The 22,359-nt window shown below is 37.0% G+C and overlaps 1 protein-coding gene across 1 annotated transcript; it reads left to right on the plus strand.

Moving 5' to 3' along the window:
* The first annotated feature begins 1,540 nt into the window (after positions 1–1,540).
* Positions 1,541–22,153, plus strand: LOC128689150 (uncharacterized). Its single transcript, XM_053777283.2, has 6 exons — positions 1,541–1,730; positions 6,209–6,339; positions 9,921–9,972; positions 14,084–14,169; positions 18,873–19,061; positions 21,686–22,153. Exons 2-6 carry the CDS (start codon positions 6,253–6,255, stop codon positions 21,788–21,790), a joined length of 519 nt encoding a protein of 172 aa, XP_053633258.2. The 5' UTR covers positions 1,541–1,730; positions 6,209–6,252; the 3' UTR covers positions 21,791–22,153.
* The last annotated feature ends 206 nt before the right edge of the window (positions 22,154–22,359 follow it).

Below are 22,359 nucleotides of genomic sequence, written 5' to 3' on the forward strand. Positions count from 1 at the left end.
TATATATATATATATATATATATATAATACTTTTAGTAACCTAATATTCAAACTACGATTCTCGGCAAAATATTCATAGCAAATATTGCCCTCAGACATGACATCACTGCCTCCAGCCTCCTGGCTGCAACGTCTACAACCCATGCTTTACACCCATATAAGAATGTTGATACCACTATACTCTTGTACATTTCCCTTTTTGCCTTCACGAGAAACGTTGTTTGTCTCTACAGATGCCTCGGTGCGACACCCAACTTTTTCTCTTCGTTAATTATATGGTTTACCTCATCTGTGGTCCATCTGTTGACAAGTTTACTCCCAAATATCTGAACTCATTCGCCTCCTTCATACTTCCTACTTCCAATCTGATTTGTACTCTTTCATTACCTATTTTATTGCTCTTTCCTATGTTTACTTTTAATTTCTTTTCATTACATACCCTCCCCAAATTCATTTATTATTCTTCGCAAATTCTCTTCAGACTCTCCCAAAAGTACTGTGCCATCGGAAAAAAATAAATTGTGACAGCTCCCACTCTTTATTAAATTCTCTATGTTTTAATCCCATACCTTAACATACACTTCGTTTGCAACCCCATTTATGAATATGTTAAACACCCATGGTGCCAACACCCGTAGGTTAGGTTAGGTAAGGTTTGTCAGGAAACAGGACAAGTGTTTCCTGACGCCAGGTGGCCTGGTGGTAAACGCTCTCGCTTCACACGGCAAGGGCCTGGGTTCGATTCCCAGCCAGAGTAGAAACATTGGGCGTGTCTATTTCCACCTGTTGTCTATGTTCCCCATCAGTAAAATGGGTACCTGGGTGTTAGTCGACTGGTGTGGGTCGCATCCTGGGACACTGACCTAATTTGCCCGACATGCTCAGCATAACAAGTGGCTTTCTATGTAGTAGTATGTCATTGTTGTCAGCTAGGGCTGTATACCTTGTACATGTACTTGTAGTAAATAAAGATTATATTAAGACCTGCCTCTGGAGCTTTTCGTCATCTGACCTAGGCCTTCCACTGGCTTCCCGATCTACCCCTTTAAAAAATTAGGGTTATAAGTAATGGAAAATAATCATCCCTCTCTTACGTACCCCAGCCTTAGCCTTGCTTCTTTATATATATTACGTACTTTACTGCAACATTAAAAAAGTGTTGACTGTTTAATCAATGGCTATCATATAAAGTTTAATAATAAGTAATAAGTATATTGGAAGAGTTTTCTTAACAACATTACGATGAGTCTGACCTTGACAGGAACTGTTAAACGTTGACATTTTGGTTAACTTCCTCATTGTTCACACTACCTGAGTTAACTACTTACGTATTTTATCATATTAGCCAAATTTTGCTCATAACATATAGATAAATAGACAGCAACATGCAGCATTATTTTTAACGTTGGAATATATATAATAATGTGGAGAACGACAAATATTGAATGTAAGAATTAAATAATCTAGCGACATCTTGTAGAGCTGGATGCAAGGTATACTATTATCCTATATTTGTTATCCTCAGCAGTGGTGGAGGTGGGGAGGATACATGCACACAGTGTGTTCTTGACTTGTGCGTCGTACTAACTATATTCAAGACTTGTGGTCAACATCACAGAGTTACTACAGTACCTGATGGGACCTTAATAATATCGACAACCACGGCTCTAAGAGACACTTTCGTAGTGTAAAAGAAAACCTGTTTGCCAGTGGGGAGACTCAGTACAAAGGTGAGTGAGTCCACAAGTGTGATTTATTTTTGTTTATTTTATGTTCCTGGTTACTTAACTCCATGTGTAGTGATCAAGAGGCTATGGTGTGAGGTGCATGCATGCTGCAAGACTGAAGTCTATGGTAAGATGCAAGGCGTAACTTTAATAACCTTGTGTTTTTATAGTCGCCAAACCGGTTAGTCGGGATACATTGTGGTGCGTGTTTGTGTGAATTTGATGGAATGTAGATTTGTGTACTCACCTGTTTGTTCTTGAAAGGGTTAAGTCTCAGCTCCTGGCCCGGCCCTTTAACTTCCATCTTGCAGGATTTACATTGTATCAGCCTCGTAGCTGTTGTACCTATCCTTAAAACTCTGTATGCAGTCTGTCTCCACAAGGCTGAAGAAATACTTCCTGAATCCTAGCATCTTTGTGACAAGTCCTCTGAGCATTTTGCATATTATTATGTCATCAGGTTCAATTCCTTAAGCCCTTCCTAACAACTAATTCCACTTAGTTTCGTGACTAGTAATTTAAATTAAAATCTGATGGAACATATATGCAATATTTTTCATAACAAAAGAGTCAAAAAAAGTGACTCACGAAATCATGATACAATTGTACACAAAATAAGTTTTAACACAAAATCTTAAAACTTTACAAATTCACACAAGACCTAAAAGGATACATTGATGTTACAAATAATAATAATAATAATAATAATAATAATAATAATAATAATAATAATAATAATAATAATAACAATAATAATAATAACAATAATAATAATAACAATAATAATAATAATAACAATAATAATAATAACAATAATAATAATAATAATAATAATAATAATAATAATAATAATAATAATAATAATAACAATAATAATAATAACAATAATAATAATAATAATAATAATAATAATAATAATAACAATAATAATAATAACAATAATAATAATAACAATAATAATAATAACAATAATAATAATAATAATAATAATAATAATAATAATAATAATAACAATAATAATAATAATAATAATAATAATAATAATATTTTATTAGGACATGATACATAGTTATACAAGGTATTATAGCAGTTGGGTACATGTTGAAAGTCACTTGTATGCAGAACATTATGGGCAGCTTAAAATTAACTTAAGACTATCTAAGCTATAATAGATTTAATGGTAACAGTTACAGTAGACAATTTACAATATCAAGTACAATTGAGTTATTTTAAACAATGAATTGGAACATTTCTATTTTGAATCATTATAGTTTTACAATTTTGTAACATTTAGTTAATAATATAAAACAGTGATCACTATACTGTATGTAGTCGTATAATTTAATAATCAGATCTAATCAAATCAAATCAATATATATACAGTACACATGAGGTTTGAGAGCTACATTTCAAGTACATGTTGCTACGTGTTTATCACAGAGTACAATGCGAAAATCTCATCCAGCTCCTCAGAGGTGAGGCTCGTACCCATGATACAGCAGGCATTACCCCTCTGAACCGCAGTGCTGAGACACTGAAACAAAACAAGCTGCCCGAGTTACTCTGATGAGTCTTTTGTCTAGCTCCTTAATGAGTAAATTTTGTTTTTATATTTTTATCTGCATTTTATAAATTTCACATTTTTAAGTGTAAAGGCAGGATCTCATCCGTTCACCTCCACGCAAGAATACTGTACTTTAATGTCTAAAAACGGTATTAAAGTAAACTCTGGGTGTACATGCACTAAGACGCACGCATCTCTGTGTATATAATCTGCATTAAGGGTGTGCTGGCAGTTTCGTAACAACCGGTTCTGATTAAGGTTGAAGTTCAAATACTGTTATAAATTCTCCAGCGCCAGCATCGCCGGGACCCTTGTCTGCTATCTGTGTCGTACAGGTAATATGAGATTTTGTATCAGACGTATTTACATCCTAAAGTAACCTAACAGTCTACATATTTCACTCTCGGAATTTTTCTTCACATTGAGAACAACAAGCTTGGATATCAACATCAAACTCTTTGTTAGATCATGGGAACAGTTTTCATCACATTGGATAGGACTCTTCAGGAGGTAAAGAATTATGACTGCCTGAGCTGGAATACTTCAGTTGAGCCTCAAGGGTTTCCTTCCTGAGCCTCTGTGAGGAAGGGAAGTAGTAGTGCCACAACAGTGCCACTGGTGAGGCGATACAAGACCACAACAGTGCCACTGGTGAGGTGATACAAGACAACAACAGTGCCACTAGTGAGGTGATAAAAGACAACAACAGTGCCAATGGTGAGGTGAAACAGGACAACAGGATGTACCACTGGCAGATCAGTGGTGAAGGCGTTGTGACTAGTGTGAGTCAAGGTGAGTGACAAGTAAATGGGGTCTGCACACTGACATGCAGTTGTTTTCGACGACAACCTCGTCTTCTCACTCTCCAGTCCCAGCAAAATATATCTCCCCCTCTACTCTTTCTGCATATAATGTCAACGTATATACGTACGAACACAATCTATCATGTATGGTGCAAATAGGACAGAAATAAAGTTAGCTATTCCTCACGCCATGTAGCTACCACATGTAATACAATAACAGCACACTGAGGGTGTCCCCCCATGTAAGTATTGAGGAATAATATTGCAGGACGCTGCCGGTATTCTCACAATGCAACATTCTTACAGAATAGGGTAGGAAAACCCTGCGGATATACTTAAGTTAACTATATGACCTAGCCGCTGGTGGCGTCCCCAGGGACACCCACAGCTGTCTCAGTTTCCAGGTCTAACCAGTCCATACAACAAACCAAGTCTGCTGCATCAGGAGTATGTCTATTACTAGTGTGTGTGTCTGGTAGGCTCCTCATACAACAGACCAAATCCAGTACAGTAGGGCCCCACTTATATGGCAGGTTAGGTTCCAGGTTACCGCAGGAAAGTGGACCTGGGCGCTGACGCTCCCAGGTACGCCCACAACTGCCTCAGTTACCCGTCCAACCCGCCCATGTGAATTGTGACGCCGTCCTGGTACGCCCATAATTACCTCAGTCTCACAACCCACCCACGCAAGTGGTGACGTCATGATCAGTGAAGGTTACCAATGATCGTCTAACTGTGAAGTTTTGTGATGCCTTGAGTGACCTGGAAACTTATGGGAGCTTCTTTGATAGAAGATGGCTATTGCATCATACAGTTTATATATTTTTTTATTTTACCCTTCACAAAGCTCCACGAGCATTGATTATCCGGTTATAATGGACGATGGACCTAGAGGATCAGTGGTTCCATGCACGAAAGTGAAAAAAAAAACAATATTTGAAATATGGAGATTGTTACTTAGAGTCTAGGACATAATTTGAAGACAGTAGAACTATATACAAAATATGAAGTTATCAGTCCCTCAACCTTGGAGTTGATGTGAAGAGCACCGTAGTCATGTAGATTCTGGAGCAAAGGCAAGAAGGCTGGTGCTTATATACTAATCATCAGGTGGAAAGGGGACAGGTAACAGACGAAGGCATAGTCTCTGGTAGGCGGGATTCTCCAGTGGAAGTAGGTCATACCCAAAGGGATGGGTAAGTTGTAGTAGTAGTTGTAGTAACCGTGAAGAAAGTCACGTAGATGTCCTCTGAACCAAGATTCCATTATGTTGAAGTGTCTGACAAGTTGTACAAGATGGAAAGGCAAGGAGGCTGGCGCTTATATACTATTAGTATATAAGCGCTAGGAATAATTTGTTCCCAGGATACCTCTGTGGTACTTAAAGATCTGGCGTCAGGTATTTTGTTAGCAGAGCAGGAAGACCTTCAGGTGTTGACACACACACACACTCGTGAAACATGTTCCTGACCATAAAGTGGTTTCCACTCCGCTACTCGTTTGAATTCAATAATGTCACTGGCACCAGAGTTTCCTTCCTGCTTGCTGGTTTCAATAATTTTCTATCTCTGCTAATTAACTTCGCTCCCGCAGCAACAGTCAGATAGTAATCTCACATACTCTAATAATTCTGGTATTTCATTTAATTTTCATTTTAATATTTATGATTTGATAATAAAGCTGAAAACCCTCCGATGAATTATTAAGTTTTACACATTGAATTTCAGGTCACAAATTTTGTTCCATAAATGACACCAAAATTTCCCAAGTTAATATTATAATTATAGTTTTTCACATACTTAAAAAAAATGCTGAAATATATTGAACATATTTCCCAGATATTTTGTGTTCAGTTACTCTAGTAATCAAATTTCTTCCGGTTAATATTTTACATGAGAAAGTTTAGTCTTTGTAACAGACATCATTAAAACCGGGTACGTCAGGGAAGGTTTCTTATTTTGTCAATTAATATTGAAGTTTCATTCCGTTAATAACTTCCAGTGCTGTCTGTGTTATAATATTGATCTTGGTAACACCGAATGTACTAGTATTAGCGCAAACGTTGCTTAATGAGGGTCATAAATTACATTAATAATAAACCTATTTGTACACAGGTTTTAGCCTTTTTCTGGTGCAGCAGCTGCGTTACACCTGCACCATGGATAAGGTGAAGCAGCTGATGTCCCGTTACAAGTGCTGCTGTTCATTGCGGACTCTGGCCTTCGTCAATGCTTCCCTCGAACTGGTCAGTCTCTTCTATAATGCCATATATAGTATATAGTGTATATATATATATATATATATATATATATATATATATATATATATATATATATATATATATATATATATATATATATATATATATATATATATATATATCTGCAATAAGATCACAGTAAACAGGTGAGTTCAGAATATGCAAAACAACCACTGTGAAATAATAGAGAAATTCCAAGCGCTTTCGTGACTACTCACATTAGCAATGAACAATAAAAGTAATGCATCAGAGGAAGGCATATAGAGGGTCTAGACCACACCTCACTATCACATCCCCCAACAAAGCAACACCTGACGCGCGACTCATAAGAAAGGGAACACTGCAGAAGGCCCGCTGGCCCAACTAAACAGGTCCTTCACACAACCCACAAACAAACTATTCTACCCAAGAATTAAAAAATTTAAAATTTATTATTTGTCCAATGTATTATTAAATTCTTCCCAAATTCTATTAATTATAAATGGATCTAATTTATATAAACCAAAGGAAATATTCATATTATTGTCAAAAGTGCTTTTTACGAAACAAGATTCAATTATATTCCTGTCGACCATGGACTTGCTTGATGTAACTTTCTCAACTATTTGAAAATCAGTTGGATGGTTAAAATCTCTCACATGAATAAATAGAGCATTGGAATCTTATCGAGTTCTAATGCTGTATTTATTTTGTTTTAATCTTAGTTCGAGACTTTTACCAGTTTGACCATAATAAACTTTATGGCAAATTTTACAAGGAATCTTATAGACACATCCGTCAGCATTTTGGGGGGAATTCTTTATCAAATTTTTTTTTTACTGTATCAAGATTTTTAAATACAACTTTGATATTAAAAGTCATAAGAAGAGAAGGTATATCAACCAAGTTTTCATGGTAAGGGAGAACCAACATATTTTTAGTTGAATAAGGTTGGTTGTCCCTTTTTGGATTGTAAAAAGTATTTCTAGCAATTTTAAAAGATTTATCAATTACATTTCTTGGGTATTTCAAATCATTAGCTATTTCATAAATTTTGGATATTTCCTCATCTATGAACTCTGGACTACAAATACGTGAAGCTCTCAAAAACATTGATGAGAAAACAGACAGTTTGACTCTATCTTGATGCGAGGAATAATAGTGGACATAGGAACAGTTATTTGTAGGTTTTCTGTAAATTTTAAATTTGAATTCATTATTACCCTTAATAATTAAAACATCTAGAAAAGGCAATGAGTTGTTTTCTTCAAACTCAACAGTAAAGTTTATAGAATGGGCTAAGCTATTTAATTTTCCAAGGAAATGGTGTATATCTACATTCTTGGGCATAAGACACAAAATATCATCAACATATCTGAACCATTTAGCTCTATTAGGGAGGATTGTGTTAAGCAACCTTGTTTCAAAAAATTCCACGCATAGGTTACTAAGAACATGAAAGAGGATTTCCCATTGCCATACCAAACTTCTGAGTGTAAAACTTATCATTAAATACAAATTTTGCATCAACAATGCAAAGTTTAAAAAGTATAATGATAGTAGGAACTGACAATGGTAAATCATAATTAACGAGTTCTTTTTAACGAGTTGTTTTTCATATATATACATATATATATATATATATATATATATATATATATATATATATATATATATATATATATATATATATATATATATATATATATATATATATATATATATATATATATCATTAACAATGCAACTAGCCAAGGACTCGAACCTATGCTGTTTTGACCTGCCTCATGAGGTCGAAAACTCACTTTACCCACGGCATGGGACCAAACAATCCTGGATTGTGAACGCACAAGTATTTCATACTTGTGTATTCACTTTCATATTTGTGTGTTCACTTTCATACTTGAGTTTACTTTCATACTTGTATGTTCACTTTCATATTTATTTGTTCACTTTCATACTTGTGTGTTGACATTAATACTTGTGTGTTCACTTTCATACTTGTATATTCACTTTCATACTTGTATGCTCACTTTCATACTTGTGTGTTCGCTTTCATACTTGTGTGTTCACTTTCATACTTGTGTGTTTACTTTCATACTTGTGTGTTCACTTTCATACTTGAGTTTACTTTCATAATTTTGTGTTCACTTTCATACTTGTGTGTTCACTTTCACACTTGTGTGTTCACTTTCATACTTGTGTGTTTACTTTCATACTTGTGTGTTCACTTTCATACTTGTGTGTTTACTTTCATACTTGTGTGTTCACTTTCATACTTGTGTGTTCACTTTCATACTTGAGTTTACTTTCATAATTGTGTGTTCACATTCATACTTGTGTGTTCACTTTCATACTTGTGTGTTCACTTTCATACTTGAGTTTACTTTCATAATTGTGTGTTCACATTCATACTTGTGTGTTCACTTTCAAACTTGTGTGTTCACTTTCATACTTGAGTTTACTTTCATAATTGTGTGTTCACATTCATACTTGTGTGTTCACTTTCATACTTGAGTTTACTTTCATACTTGTGTGTTCACTTTCACACTTGTGTGTTTACTTTCATACTTGTGTGTTCACTTTCATACTTGAGTTTACTTTCATAATTGTGTGTTCACATTCATACTTGTGTGTTCACTTTCATACTTGTGTGTTCACTTTTAAGCTTGTGTGTTCACTTTTATACTTGAGTTTACTTTCGTAATTGTGTGTTCACATTCATACTTGTGTGTTCACTTTCATACTTTGTTCACTTTCATTCTTGTGTGTTCACTTTCATACTTGTGTGTTCACTTTCATACTTGTGTGTTCACTTTCATTCTTGTGTGTTCACTTTCATACTTTGTTCACTTTCATTTTTGTGTTCACTTTCATACTTGTGTGTTCACTTTCATACTTGTGTGTTCACTTTCATACTTGTGTGTTCACTTTCATACTTGTATGTTCACTTTCATACTTGTGTGTTCACTTTCATACTTGTATGTTCACTTTCATACTTGTGTGTTCACTTTCATACTTGTGTGTTCACTTTCATACTTGTGTGTTCACTTTCATACTTGTGTGTTCACTTTCATACTTGTGTGTTCACTTTCATACTTGTGTGTTCACTTTCATACTTGTGTGTTTACTTTCATACTCGTGTGTTCACTTTTATACTTGAGGGTTCATTGTCATACTTGAGTGTTCACTTTCATACTTGAGTGTTCACTTTCATACTTGTGTGTTTACTTTCATACTCGTGTGTTCACTTTTATACTTGTGTATTTACTTTCATACTTGTGTGTTCACTTTCATACTTGTGTGCTCACTTTCATACTTGAGTGTTCACTTTCATACTTGTGTGTTTACTTTCATACTCGTGTGTTCACTTTTATACTTGAGGGTTCATTGTCATACTTGAGGGTTCATTGTCATACTTGAGGGTTCATTGTCATACTTGAGTGTTCACTTTCACGTCTGAGATGAATTTAATGCTTGTGTTTACTTTTATTCAAGTATGTTCATTTTCACTTCCATGAGTTCACTTCATCCCAGTGCATTCATATTCATCCCTCTGTGTTCACTTTCACCATTGTATCTTACAGGTACTTCTGGCTGTGGCGACTGGCATTCTTATCTTTATAGAGATTGTAGAAAGTAAGTTTCCAGCAGTATAATAATAATAATAATAATAATAATAATAATAATAATAATAATAATAATGTTTACAATATTCAAATACTGCTTAATATATGTTGAGGAATAATACACATGTGAAACACCTTGCTTCTTTTTTATTGTAGAAACATATCACCTGCGTAGCAGGCTTTTTCAGTCGAATACAGAAAAATATAACACTAAAAATAGTGGAACCAATAGCTTTAAGGTGATTAGTTGCTTACTCTTGATAGGCAAATAATTTCTCCCGCTTGCTAATTGTTAACCGTATATACATTATATATATTCTTCTTCTTTCAACATACCAGCCGTATCCCACCGAGGTGGGGTGGCCCAAAAGAAAAAACTAAAGTTTCTCCTTTTAAATTTAGTAATATATACAGGAGAAGGGGTTACTAGCCCCTTGCTCCCGGCATTTTAGTCACCTCTTACGACACGCATGGCTTGCAGAGGAAGAATTCTGTTCCACTTCCCCATGGAGGTAAGAGGAAATAAACAAGAACAAGAATTAGAAAGAAAATAGAAGAAAACCCAGAGGGATGTGTATATATATGCTTGTACACATATGTAGTGTGACCTAAGTGTAAGTAGAAGTAACAAGACTTTCCTGTAATCTTGCATATTTATGAGAAAGACAAAAGACACCAGCAATCCTACCATCATGTAAAACAATTACAGGCTTTCGTTTTACACTCACTTGGCAGGACGGTAGTACCTCCCTGGGTGGTTGCTGTCTACCAACCTACTACCTACAACATTATATATATATATATATATATATATATATATATATATATATATATATATATATATATATATATATATATATATATATATATATATATATATATATATATATATGGTGTCTTTTTTCTGTCTCATAAGCACTCTGCATAACAGGTATATCTTGCTACTCCTACTTACACTTATGTGACACTACACAGGCAAGCACATGTATGTATTATATACACACACATCTAGAGTTTATCTTCTTTTTCTTGATAGCTCTTGTTCTTGTTTTTTTTTCTCTCTATTGTCCATGGGGAAGTGGAAAAGAATCTTTCCTCCATAAGCCATGCGCGTCGTATGAGGCGACTAAAGTGCCGGGAGCAATGGGCTAGTAACCCCTTCTCTTGTACACATTTACTAAAAATAAGAAGAAGAAAAACTTTATAAAACTGTGATGCTTGAATGTGCGCGGATGTAGTGCGGATGATACGAAAGAGATTATAGCTTATGTTATGAATGAAAAGAAATTGGATGTCCTGGCCCTAAGTGAAACAAAGCTGAAGGGGGTAGGGGAGTTTCAGTGGGGAGAAATAAATTTGATTAAGTCAGGAGTATCTGAAAGAGTTAGAACTTAGGAAGGGGTACCAATAATGTTGATGGACCAGTTATGGAAGGAGAAGAGGGAATATAAATGTGTAAATTCAAGGATTATGTGGCTTAAATTAAGGGTCGGATGTGAAAAGTGGGTCATAATAAGCGTGTATGCACCTGGAGAAAAGAGGAGTGTAGAGGAGAGAGAGAGATTTTGGGAGATGTTAAGCGAATGCATAGGAACCTTTGAACCAATTGAGAGAGTAGTTGTGGTAGGGGACCTAAATGCTAAAGTAGGAGAAACACTTAGAGGGGGTGTGGTAGGTAAGTTTGGGGTGCCAAGTGTAAATGATAATGGGAGCCCTTTGATTGAACTTTGTTTAGAAAGGGGTTTAGTTATAAGTAATACGTATTTTAAGAAAAAAAGGATAAATAAGTATACAAGATATGATGTAGGGCGAAATGACAGCAGTTTGCTGGACTATGTATTGGTAGGTGAAATATGTTGAGTAGTCTTCAGGATGTACATGCTTAAAGAGGGGCCACAGATATATAAGATAACTTTTTAGTTGTAGCTATAGTGAGAGTAAAAGGTAGATGGGATACAAGGAAAATAGAAGCAGCAAGTAAGAGAGAGGTGAAGGTGTATAAACTAAAAGAGGAGGCAGTTAGGGCAAGATATAAACAACTATTGGAGGATAGACGGGCTAGTGAGAGTATAAGCAATGGAGTCGAAGATGTATGGGGTAGGTTTAAAAGTGTAGTGTTAGAGTGTTCAGCAGAAGTTTGTGGTTACAGGAAGGTGGGTGCGGGAGGGAAGAAGAGCGATTGGTGGAATATTGATTTAAAGAGAGTAGTATGGGAGAAAAAGTTAGCATATGAGAGGTTTTTACAAAGTAGAAGTGATGGAAGGAGAGTAGAGTATATGGAAAGAAAAAGAGAGGTTAAGAGAGTGGTGAAGCAATGTAAAAAGAGAGCAAATGAGAGAGTGGGTGAGATGTTATCAACAAATTTTATTGAAAATAAGAAAAAATTTTGGAGTGAGATTAATAAGTTGAGGAAGCCTAGGGAACAAATGGATTTGACAATTAAAAATAAGAGAGGAGAATTATTAAATGGAGAGTTAGAGGTATCAGGAATTGGAGGGAATATTTTGAGGAATTGTTAAATGTTGATGAAGATAGGGAAGCTGTGATTTCATGTATAGGGCAAGGAGAATAACATCTCGTAGGAGTGAGGAAGAGACAGTTGTGAGTGTGGGCGAAGTTCGTGAGGCAGTGGGTAGAACGAAAGGGTGTAAAGCAGCTGGGATTGACGGGATAAAGATAGAAATGTTAAAAGCAGGGGGGGGGATATAGTTTTGGAGTGGTTGGTGCTATTATTTAATAAATGTATGGAAGAGGGTAAGGTACCTTGGGATTGGCAGAGAGCATGCATAGTTCCTTTGTATAAAGGCAAAGGGGACAAAAGAGAGTGCAAAAATTGTAGGGGAATAAGTCTGTTGAGTATACCTGGTAAAGTGTATTGTAGATTTATTAATGAAAGAATTAAGAGTAAGGCGGAGAATAGGATAGCAGATGAACAAGGAGGCTTTAGGAAAGGTAGGGGGTGTGTAGACTAAGTATTTACAGTGAAACAAAGAGGTGAGCAGTATTTAGATAAAGCTAGAGAGGTTTTTGTGATGACACTGTGCTTTTGGGAGATTCTGAAGAGAAGTTGCAGAGGTTGATGGATGAATTTGGTAGGGTATGTAAAAGAAGAAAATTGGAAGTGAATATAGGAAAGAGTAAGGTGATGAGAACAACAAAAAGATTAGGTGACGAAAGATTAGATATCAGATTGGAGGGAGAGAGTATGGAGGAGGTGAATGTATTCAGATATTTAGGAGTGGACGTGTCAGCAGATGGGTCTATGAAGGATGAGGCGAATCATAGAATTGATGAAGGGAAAAGAGGGAGTGGTACACTTAGGAGTCTGTGGAGACAAAGAACTTTGTCTGTAGAAACAAAGATGGGAATATGTGAGAGTATAGTTGTACCAACACACTTGTATGGGTGTGAAGCATGGGTGATGAATGTTGCAACGAGGAAGAGGCTGGAGGCAGTGGAGATGTCATGTCTGAGGGCCATGTATGGTGTGAATATAATGCAGACAATTCGTAGTTTGGAAATTAGGAGAAGGCGTGGGATTACCAAAACTATTATCCAGAGGGCTGAGGAGGGGTTGTTGAGGTGGTTCGGACATGTAGAGAGAATGGAACAAAACAGAATGACTTCTATAGTGGAGGGAAGGCGAGGTAGGTGTCGGCCTAGGAAGGGTTGGAGGGAAGTGGTAAAGGAGGTTTTGTGTGCGAGGGGCTTGGACTTCTAGCAAGCATGCATGAGCCTATTTGATAGGAGTGAATGGAGACAAATGGTTTTTAATACTTGACGTGCTGTTGTAGTGTGAGCAAAGTAACATGAAGGGATTCAGGGAAACCGGCAGGCCGGACTTGAGTCCTGGAGATGGGAAGTACAGTGTCTGCACTCTAAAGGAGTGGTGTTAATGTTGCAGTTTTATAACTGTAGTGTAAAGCACCTCTCTGGCAAGACAGTGATGGAGTGAATGATGATGAAAGTTTTTCTTTTTCGGGCCACCCTGCCTTGGTGGGAATCGGCCGATGTGTTAATAATAATAAATATATATTTATATATATATATATATATATATATATATATATATATATATATATATATATATATATATATATATATATTCTCTTGGTTTACAGAGAGTTTGACTGTTATGGAGGTGGTGCTTCCCTTCATAGTGGTGAATTTCGTCCTAACCAGCTTACTTGTTCATGGTATCCGCAAGGTAAGTAATTGTTTATTACACAGGTAAATGAACACGCTAAGTGCTGTTAGGTTACCTTATCACACTTACCTTACATGCTAAGAGGTGTCATTCTCTCTAAACTCATTTACTAGCAAAAAGCTCATTCACAGGTTGTGTCATTCTACCTGAGCTTATTTACAGTCTGAGAGTTGTAATAATGTTTCATATTATTTACAGGCAAAAACTTACTATCCTTCAACTCATTCAGAGGGTAAGAGCTGTTATCCTCAGCTAATTTCAAAGTCCAGCTCTGTCTACTGTATATTTTATATTATCACACCGGCCGATTCCCACCAAGGCAGGGTGGCCCGAAAAAGAAAAACTTTCACCATCATTCACTCCATCACTGTCTTGCCAGAAGGGTGCTTTACACTACAGTTTTTAAACTGCAACATTAACACCCCTCCTTCAGAGTGCAGGCACTGTACTTCCCATCTCCAGGACTCAAGTCCGGCCTGCCGGTTTCCCTGAATCCCTTCATAAATGTTACTTTGCTCACACTCCAACAGCACGTCAAGTATTAAAAACCATTTGTCTCCATTCACTCCTATCAAACACGCTCACGCATGCCTGCTGGAAGTCCAAGCCCCTCGCACACAAAACCTCCTTTACCCCCTCCCTCCAACCCTTCCTAGGCCGACCCCTACCCCGCCTTCCTTCCACTACAGACTGATACACTCTTGAAGTCATTCTGTTTCGCTCCATTCTCTCTACATGTCCGAACCACCTCAACAACCCTTCCTCAGCCCTCTGGACAACAGTTTTGGTAATCCCGCACCTCCTCCTAACTTCCAAACTACGAATTCTCTGCATTATATTCACACCACACATTGCCCTCAGACATGACATCTCCACTGCCTCCAGCCTTCTCCTCGCTGCAACATTCATCACCCACGCTTCACACCCATATAAGAGCGTTGGTAAAACTATACTCTCATACATTCCCCTCTTTGCCTCCAAGGACAAAGTTCTTTGTCTCCACAGACTCCTAAGTGCACCACTCACTCTTTTTCCCTCATCAATTCTATGATTCACCTCATCTTTCATAGACCCATCCGCTGACACGTCCACTCCCAAATATCTGAATACGTTCACCTCCTCCATACTCTCTCCCTCCAATCTGATATTCAATCTTTCATCACCTAATCTTTTTGTTATCCTCATAACCTTACTCTTTCCTGTATTCACCTTTAATTTCCTTCTTTTGCACACCCTACCAAATTCATCCACCAATCTCTGCAACTTCTCTTCAGAATCTCCCAAGAGCACAGTGTCATCAGCAAAGAGCAGCTGTGACAACTCCCACTTTGTGTGTGATTCTTTATCTTTTAACTCCACGCCTCTTGCCAAGACCCTCGCATTTACTTCTCTTACAACCCCATCTATAAATATATTAAACAACCACGGTGACATCACACATCCTTGTCTAAGGCCTACTTTTACTGGGAAAAAATTTCCCTCTTTCCTACATACTCTAACTTGAGCCTCACTATCCTCGTAAAAACTCTTCACTGCTTTCAGTAACCTACCTCCTACACCATACACTTGCAACATCTGCCACATTGCCCCCCTATCCACCCTGTCATACGCCTTTTCCAAATCCATAAATGCCACAAACACCTCTTTAGCCTTATCCAAATACTGTTCACTTATATGTTTCACTGTAAACACCTGGTCCACACACCCCCTACCTTTCCTAAAGCCTCCTTGTTCATCTGCTATCCTATTCTCCGTCTTACTCTTAATTCTTTCAATTATAACTCTACCATACACTTTACCAGGTACACTCAACAGACTTATCCCCCTATAATTTTTGCACTCTCTTTTATCCCCTTTGCCTTTATACAAAGGAACTATGCATGCTCTCTGCCAATCCCTAGGTCCCTTACCCTCTTCCATACATTTATTAAATAATTGCACCAACCACTCCAAAACTATATCCCCACCTGCTTTTAACATTTCTATCTTTATCCCATCAATCCCGGCTGCCTTACCCCCTTTCATTTTACCTACTGCCTCACGAACTTCCCCCACACTCACAACTGGCTCTTCCTCACTCCTACAAGATGTTATTCCTCCTTGCCCTATACACGAAATCACAGCTTCCCTATCTTCATCAACATTTAACAATTCCTCAAAATATTCCTTCCATCTTCCCAATACCTCTAACTCTCCATTTAATAACTCTCCTCTCTTATTTTTAACTGACAAATCCATTTGTTCTCTAGGCTTTCTTAACTTGTTAATCTCACTCCAAAACTTTTTCTTATTTTCAACAAAATTTGTTGATAACATCTCACCCACTCTCTCATTTGCTCTCTTTTTACATTGCTTCACCACTCTCTTAACTTCTCTCTTTTTCTCCATATACTCTTCCCTCCTTGCATCACTTCTACTTTGTAAAAACTTCTCATATGCTAACTTTTTCTCCCTTACTACTCTCTTTACATCATCATTCCACCAATCGCTCCTCTTCCCTCCTGCACCCACTTTCCTGTAACCACAAACTTCTGCTGAGCACTCTAACACTACATTTTTAAACCTACCCCATACCTCTTCGACCCCATTGCCTATGCTCTCATTAGCCCATCTATCCTCCAATAGCTGTTTATATCTTACCCTAACTGCCTCCTCTTTTAGTTTATAAACCTTCACCTCTCTCTTCCCTGATGCTTCTATTCTCCTTGTATCCCATCTACCTTTTACTCTCAGTGTAGCTACAACTAGAAAGTGATCTGATATATCTGTGGCCCCTCTATAAACATGTACATCCTGGAGTCTACTCAACAGTCTTTTATCTACCAATACATAATCCAACAAACTACTGTCATTTCGCCCTACATCATATCGTGTATACTTATTTATCCTCTTTTTCTTAAAATATGTATTACCTATAACTAAACCCCTTTCTATACAAAGTTCAATCAAAGGGCTCCCATTATCATTTACACCTGGCACCCCAAACTTACCTACCACACCCTCTCTAAAAGTTTCTCCTACTTTAGCATTCAAGTCCCCTACCACAATTACTCTCTCACTTGGTTCAAATGCTCCTATACATTCACTTAACATCTCCCAAAATCTCTCTCTCTCCTCTGCATTCCTCTCTTCTCCAGGTGCATACACGCTTATTATGACCCACTTCTCGCATCCAACCTTTACTTTAATCCACATAATTCTTGAATTTACACATTCATATTCTCTTTTCTCCTTCCATAACTGATCATTTAACATTACTGCTACCCCTTCCTTTGCTCTAACTCTCTCAGATACTCCAGATTTAATCCCATTTATTTCCCCCCACTGAAACTCTCCTACCCCCTTCAGCTTTGTTTCGCTTAGGGCCAGGACATCCAACTTCTTTTCATTCATAACATCAGCAATCATCTGTTTCTTGTCATCCGCACTACATCCACGCACATTTAAGCAACCCAGTTTTATAAAGTTTTTCTTCTTCTCTTTTTTAGTAATTGTATACAGGAGAAGGGGTTACTAGCCCATTGCTCCCGGCATTTTAGTCGCCTCATACGACACGCATGGCTTACGGAGGAAAGATTCTTTTCCACTTCCCCATGGACAATAGAAGAAATAAAAAAAGAACAAGAGCTATTTAGAAAAAGGAGAAAAACCTAGATGTATGTATATATATATATGCATGTGCGTGTCTGTGAAGTGTGACCAAAGTGTAAGTAGGAGTAGCAAGATATCCCTGTTATCTTAGCGTGTTTATGAGACAGAAAAAGAAACCAGCAATCCTACCATCATGCAAAACAGTTACAGGTTTTTGTTTCACAGTCATCTGGCAGGACGGTAGTACTTCCCTGGGTGGTTGCTGTCTACCAACCTACTACCTACTGTAATACTACCTAAATGTTTGCTTACACTTAGGTGAGCAGACCTTGATGTAAGATGACATCTCAGTACGTTTTGCCTTGCGTCCCTGCCTGGCTGCCAGCCTCTCAATAGAACTTGGTTTCATTCGGTTATGAGCCAGTTGCTCTGTCGTTGAGTTTCAAATATTCTCTCAAGTTCTTAATGTGAACTGAATCTATCAATAGTAGGTTCACTTTGCGAAGTATTGTAGATTTAAGATACAACATTACACATGAACTGATATAAGGCATTGTGGAAAATATTTTCTACAGTGCCTGGAGCTTGTGTTCAAAGGTAAGAAAATCCATACTTTTTTTTTCTGTTTTGGCATTGGAAAGGATTCCTTGTGATTTTGAAGAGATTTCGGTAAACTTTTTCCTGCCTCTGATTGTCTCGTTTTAACGAGATATAACTCTTTGTCACATTTCTCGGTGTATTATGCACTTAGAGATACACACCTCTCAGTGTATACCTTCTTTTATCATCAACTGTTAAAACAGATTTGCAAGATACAAAAGTTTCATAAGCAATTATAACTAAGAAATTTTTCACAATAAATATTAAAAATGTCGTCCAAACAAGGGTTGCCTTACACAAATAACCCGCACATAGAAGAGAGGAGCTTACGTCCGACTTGAACCATTTACAAAGTCACACTGACTTTGTAAATGGTCCAAGTTGGACCGAAACGTCGTCGTAAGCCCCTCTCTTCTATGTGCGGGTTATTTGTGTATTGTTCCAGTCATGGTATTGTGCCTTTTTTTGTTATTTAAGGGTTGTCTTATCTGTGTTATTGCATTTGTCGACAGAATTTGCAAGAAATCGTCCGGGGATGGTTGTGGGTGAGAGTGACAACAATGGTCACTGTCCTCATGATGATAATCTTCTTCGAAATCTTCAATGGCTTACTGAGACATCCTGTGACTTGGGGAAGCTCTCTCGCCTTCTTCGTCTTCACTACCTACGTTGTCTTTGTGATAATAGCTTACGCTTCTACGGTAAGTAGAGTTTTGTCAGTTATATTTTGCTAGTTACAACTGAATCTTAATAGTTTGTTAGTGTCATTAAAATAACAATCCATTTGTTTATTAACATCAAGGATCATAACATTAATAGTACACAGTACTAACAGTACTAACCTGGGTATCTTTATTTCGAAGATGTTTCAACAATCAGTTGGTTTATCAATTCAATACAGAGCTTATTTTTTGGAGACAGTTGAAGAAGAGGTAATCATTATCTTTCTCTTGACGAATCCATAACTTCCTTCTAAGTTATAGATTCATCGGCTATGAAGCAGAAGGCATACCAAGGCTGAGGGACTGACCACCTGAAACTTCTCCTTCAAGGATGAAGGACTGATTACCTCATATCTACACCACTACTTCTGCTGTCTCTGTATTTTAACTAAAGAAGCCTGCTGAGTAGGCGAAACTTCTCGTCTTGAAAGATATCAAACTATTACACACGTGTTTTATTCATCTATTTTTGCTATCCTTCTCTGTATCTCTGTATGTTCACCAGTGAATTTATATCCAGTCTGTAGCATGTCGCCAATGTATTGATGTACATTTCGTAAAATGCGAAACCTTGTTAAGATCGTTTATGTAAATTTTGAATAACAAGGGACCTAAATTTGTTTCTTGTAGAACACCACTTGCGATCGGTCCCCATTCTTATTTTTACCCCATTTATGCAGACTTTTTGCTGCCTATCTGTCAGCTATGCACCTAGTATCTATGAGAGAAAACGTTTCTCTTTACATCATAACCTTCTACTTTTCAAACAATCTTGTGTTTGGGACTTTATTAAAAACTTTATTGAAACACAAGTAAACAGCATCGTACTCCTTATCCGGATCCATTACCTTGAAAGATTTATTAAAGAAAGTCAGTAAATTTGTTAGGCATAATCGGCCTCTTTATTTTGCATGAATCTGTCAGCTTGTTTAATAATAATCATATTCCTAGTAACTGTAATTTGACATAATCTGTTTTCCTGTGGTTCACCATAGCAATTAATCACTAGGAATTCGTTTGTTTCTTCTTGTATGAAAACCAAAAGGCAGTAATTGTATAAATCGAACCCATTTCATTTTCATTGTGGGTACGCTGTCCAGTGTCAATTTTATATGGACCCTCAGCTTTTCGCTAATCTTCGTTCTATATTCCTGGAAAAATCTTTCGAAATATTCTTTGATTTTTTGCAACTTTAGTTTCTTAGTCACGTTTAGCCTTCCCTATCTCTTTTTTACCGTCCCTTTTAATATGAATATACTGATTCATGATGTGAATCTTTTCTCTACTGATACCCCTATAAATTCCTTTCTTCTCCCCTAAAAGATGTTTTAGTCTCTTGTTCATCCATTTCGGATCATTTCTTTTCTATCATAGAAGAAAAACCCTTTATTTCTCTTTTGGGGAATATATGTTCTTTTGGTACTTCGTACAGTATTTAGAAAACTGTAATACTGACAGTTCTCTTCGTTCCCCCAGTCTAAACATAACAGATGTTCTCTCAAGTCCACTGCCATCTGCAGATGGAAAACCTGAGACCCTTACTGTATTATCCCGGAAGTCTGGTAATACCTTCGTTCAATGTTAAATGTTTTTGATTTGTAGCAGCTCTCGCTAAGCCCTTTTTTGCTAGAAACAAATCGAGCAAATTATTTCTCCTCGTTTAGTTCCGTCATAAACTGTTAAAAAAAACTCCTGAATTACTTCTACGAAGTCGTTTAATTCTCTATTCCCAGTGAAGGAACTCGAGTCAGTTTGGCTAAAAGTAAAATCCCCTAGATATACTTTGTTATTGTGCTTAAAAGCCTTAACAGTGTCATCCCGAAGAAGTCTCTGTTTTCATGTCCAGACAGACTCTGTGTTCCTTTAATTTTTATTCCCATGTTTATGCAGCAGTTAAATTTTATCGGACATATAATGCCGTCCCACCTCTTTTCCAGGTTATTTCTATCAACGTGGAACACTTTAAACCCCTGAATTTGGCACTCGACAGGCACGTCCCGATTCTTCAGTTATTGCCAAAATATCAGCGTTTTCCACATGCAACACATCTCAACTAGTTTGTCTTGTTTCCAGAGCTTTGACTTTTTTCTGCAATAAATGCTAAGAAGCCCACTCCCTTCTCCCCCTCCTCCTGCTATCTCTGCTACTTCCATTACCACTTAACATTACATCGCCACGACCGATATTAACCAATAATCCCAATTCATTGTGCCGACAATTGCCAAAAGAAAAATCCTCAAAATTACAACCCTGACAAATTACATTGCACAGTTTTATAGTACCATTTACCATTATTTTCTAGCAAACACCCATATATCCAATTATTTCTAGCTTTAAGTAGCAAGAGCGTCCTCCACTGAACTAGCTAATGTTCCTGCTCCTCCCCACATAAATGTCATCTCTACTGTAGAAGTAATCCCTGTTATTAATAAACAGTATTGCAATATCCTTACAGTGTTTGTCCAGGAAGCAATATCCCCTGGACAACCATTCATTTTCAACTGCTTTCTTCTAGAAAATGTCACTTGTTACAGGGATTCTTCTCCTCTTTCTGATTATGTATATCACTGACCTATACCTGTTAAACCGTTCTTTACTTACAGATCACCAACAATGAACAACATTTAGATGTCCAAGAAATGAATGTCCCAGACTACAGACGTATGGAGGAAAGCGTTGACGGTCGACGTTCTTCTCTTGTGCCATAGTTGTCTTGTATCCACTGTAATATTAAATATTCATTTAAATTCACGTTAATTCTATCCTGAGCCTAGAGTCAAAGTTTGTCAGAAACCTCATGCCATCTACAGAGTGTTTACAATCAAATAAATAATAATCAGAGGAACTTCTTGATACCATGACGACGTGCTGTGTTCAAGTTTGTTTGTGTCGCTTGTTAATAGCTATCTTTATGTTCTCTGGATTCAGTTCCCTTGGTGAATTAGTCTCCTGGTGATTTGACTCTTGAGTGATTTAATCGTTAGGGTTTTAGCCTTTGGGTGTAAAGTGCAATACTGTATAACTTTTTAAAGATAAACTTTTGTAATAAACCAAACCAGGTAATAAATCAATTGTGACTTTCATTATAGTGGCTTTGGTTGGTTGACTGGCTAATGCTGATTAATGCCTATCGACTACACTCGTGTCAGTCAGCTGCATGGTAATATTTTCACCACCAGACATGAATACTTTAACCCCCAAAATAGTGATTACATAAAACTCTCAGCATATATACGCTGAGAGAAATACACCTTCCGGTGTATATATTCTGTGAGTA

This window comes from Cherax quadricarinatus, chromosome 21 (assembly GCF_038502225.1).
Source record: "Cherax quadricarinatus isolate ZL_2023a chromosome 21, ASM3850222v1, whole genome shotgun sequence".
Classification (NCBI taxonomy): Eukaryota; Metazoa; Arthropoda; class Malacostraca; order Decapoda; family Parastacidae; genus Cherax; species Cherax quadricarinatus.

Coding starts and splice junctions, on each gene's coding strand:
- LOC128689150 (XM_053777283.2), top strand. CDS start 6,253: ATGGATAAGGTGAAGCAGCTGATGTCCCGTTACAAGTGCTGCTGTTCA. Junction 9,973..14,083: donor CTTTATAGAGATTGTAGAAA/GTAAGTTTCCAG, acceptor CTTGGTTTACAG/AGAGTTTGACTGTTATGGAG. Junction 19,062..21,685: donor TAATAGCTTACGCTTCTACG/GTAAGTAGAGTT, acceptor CTTTACTTACAG/ATCACCAACAATGAACAACA.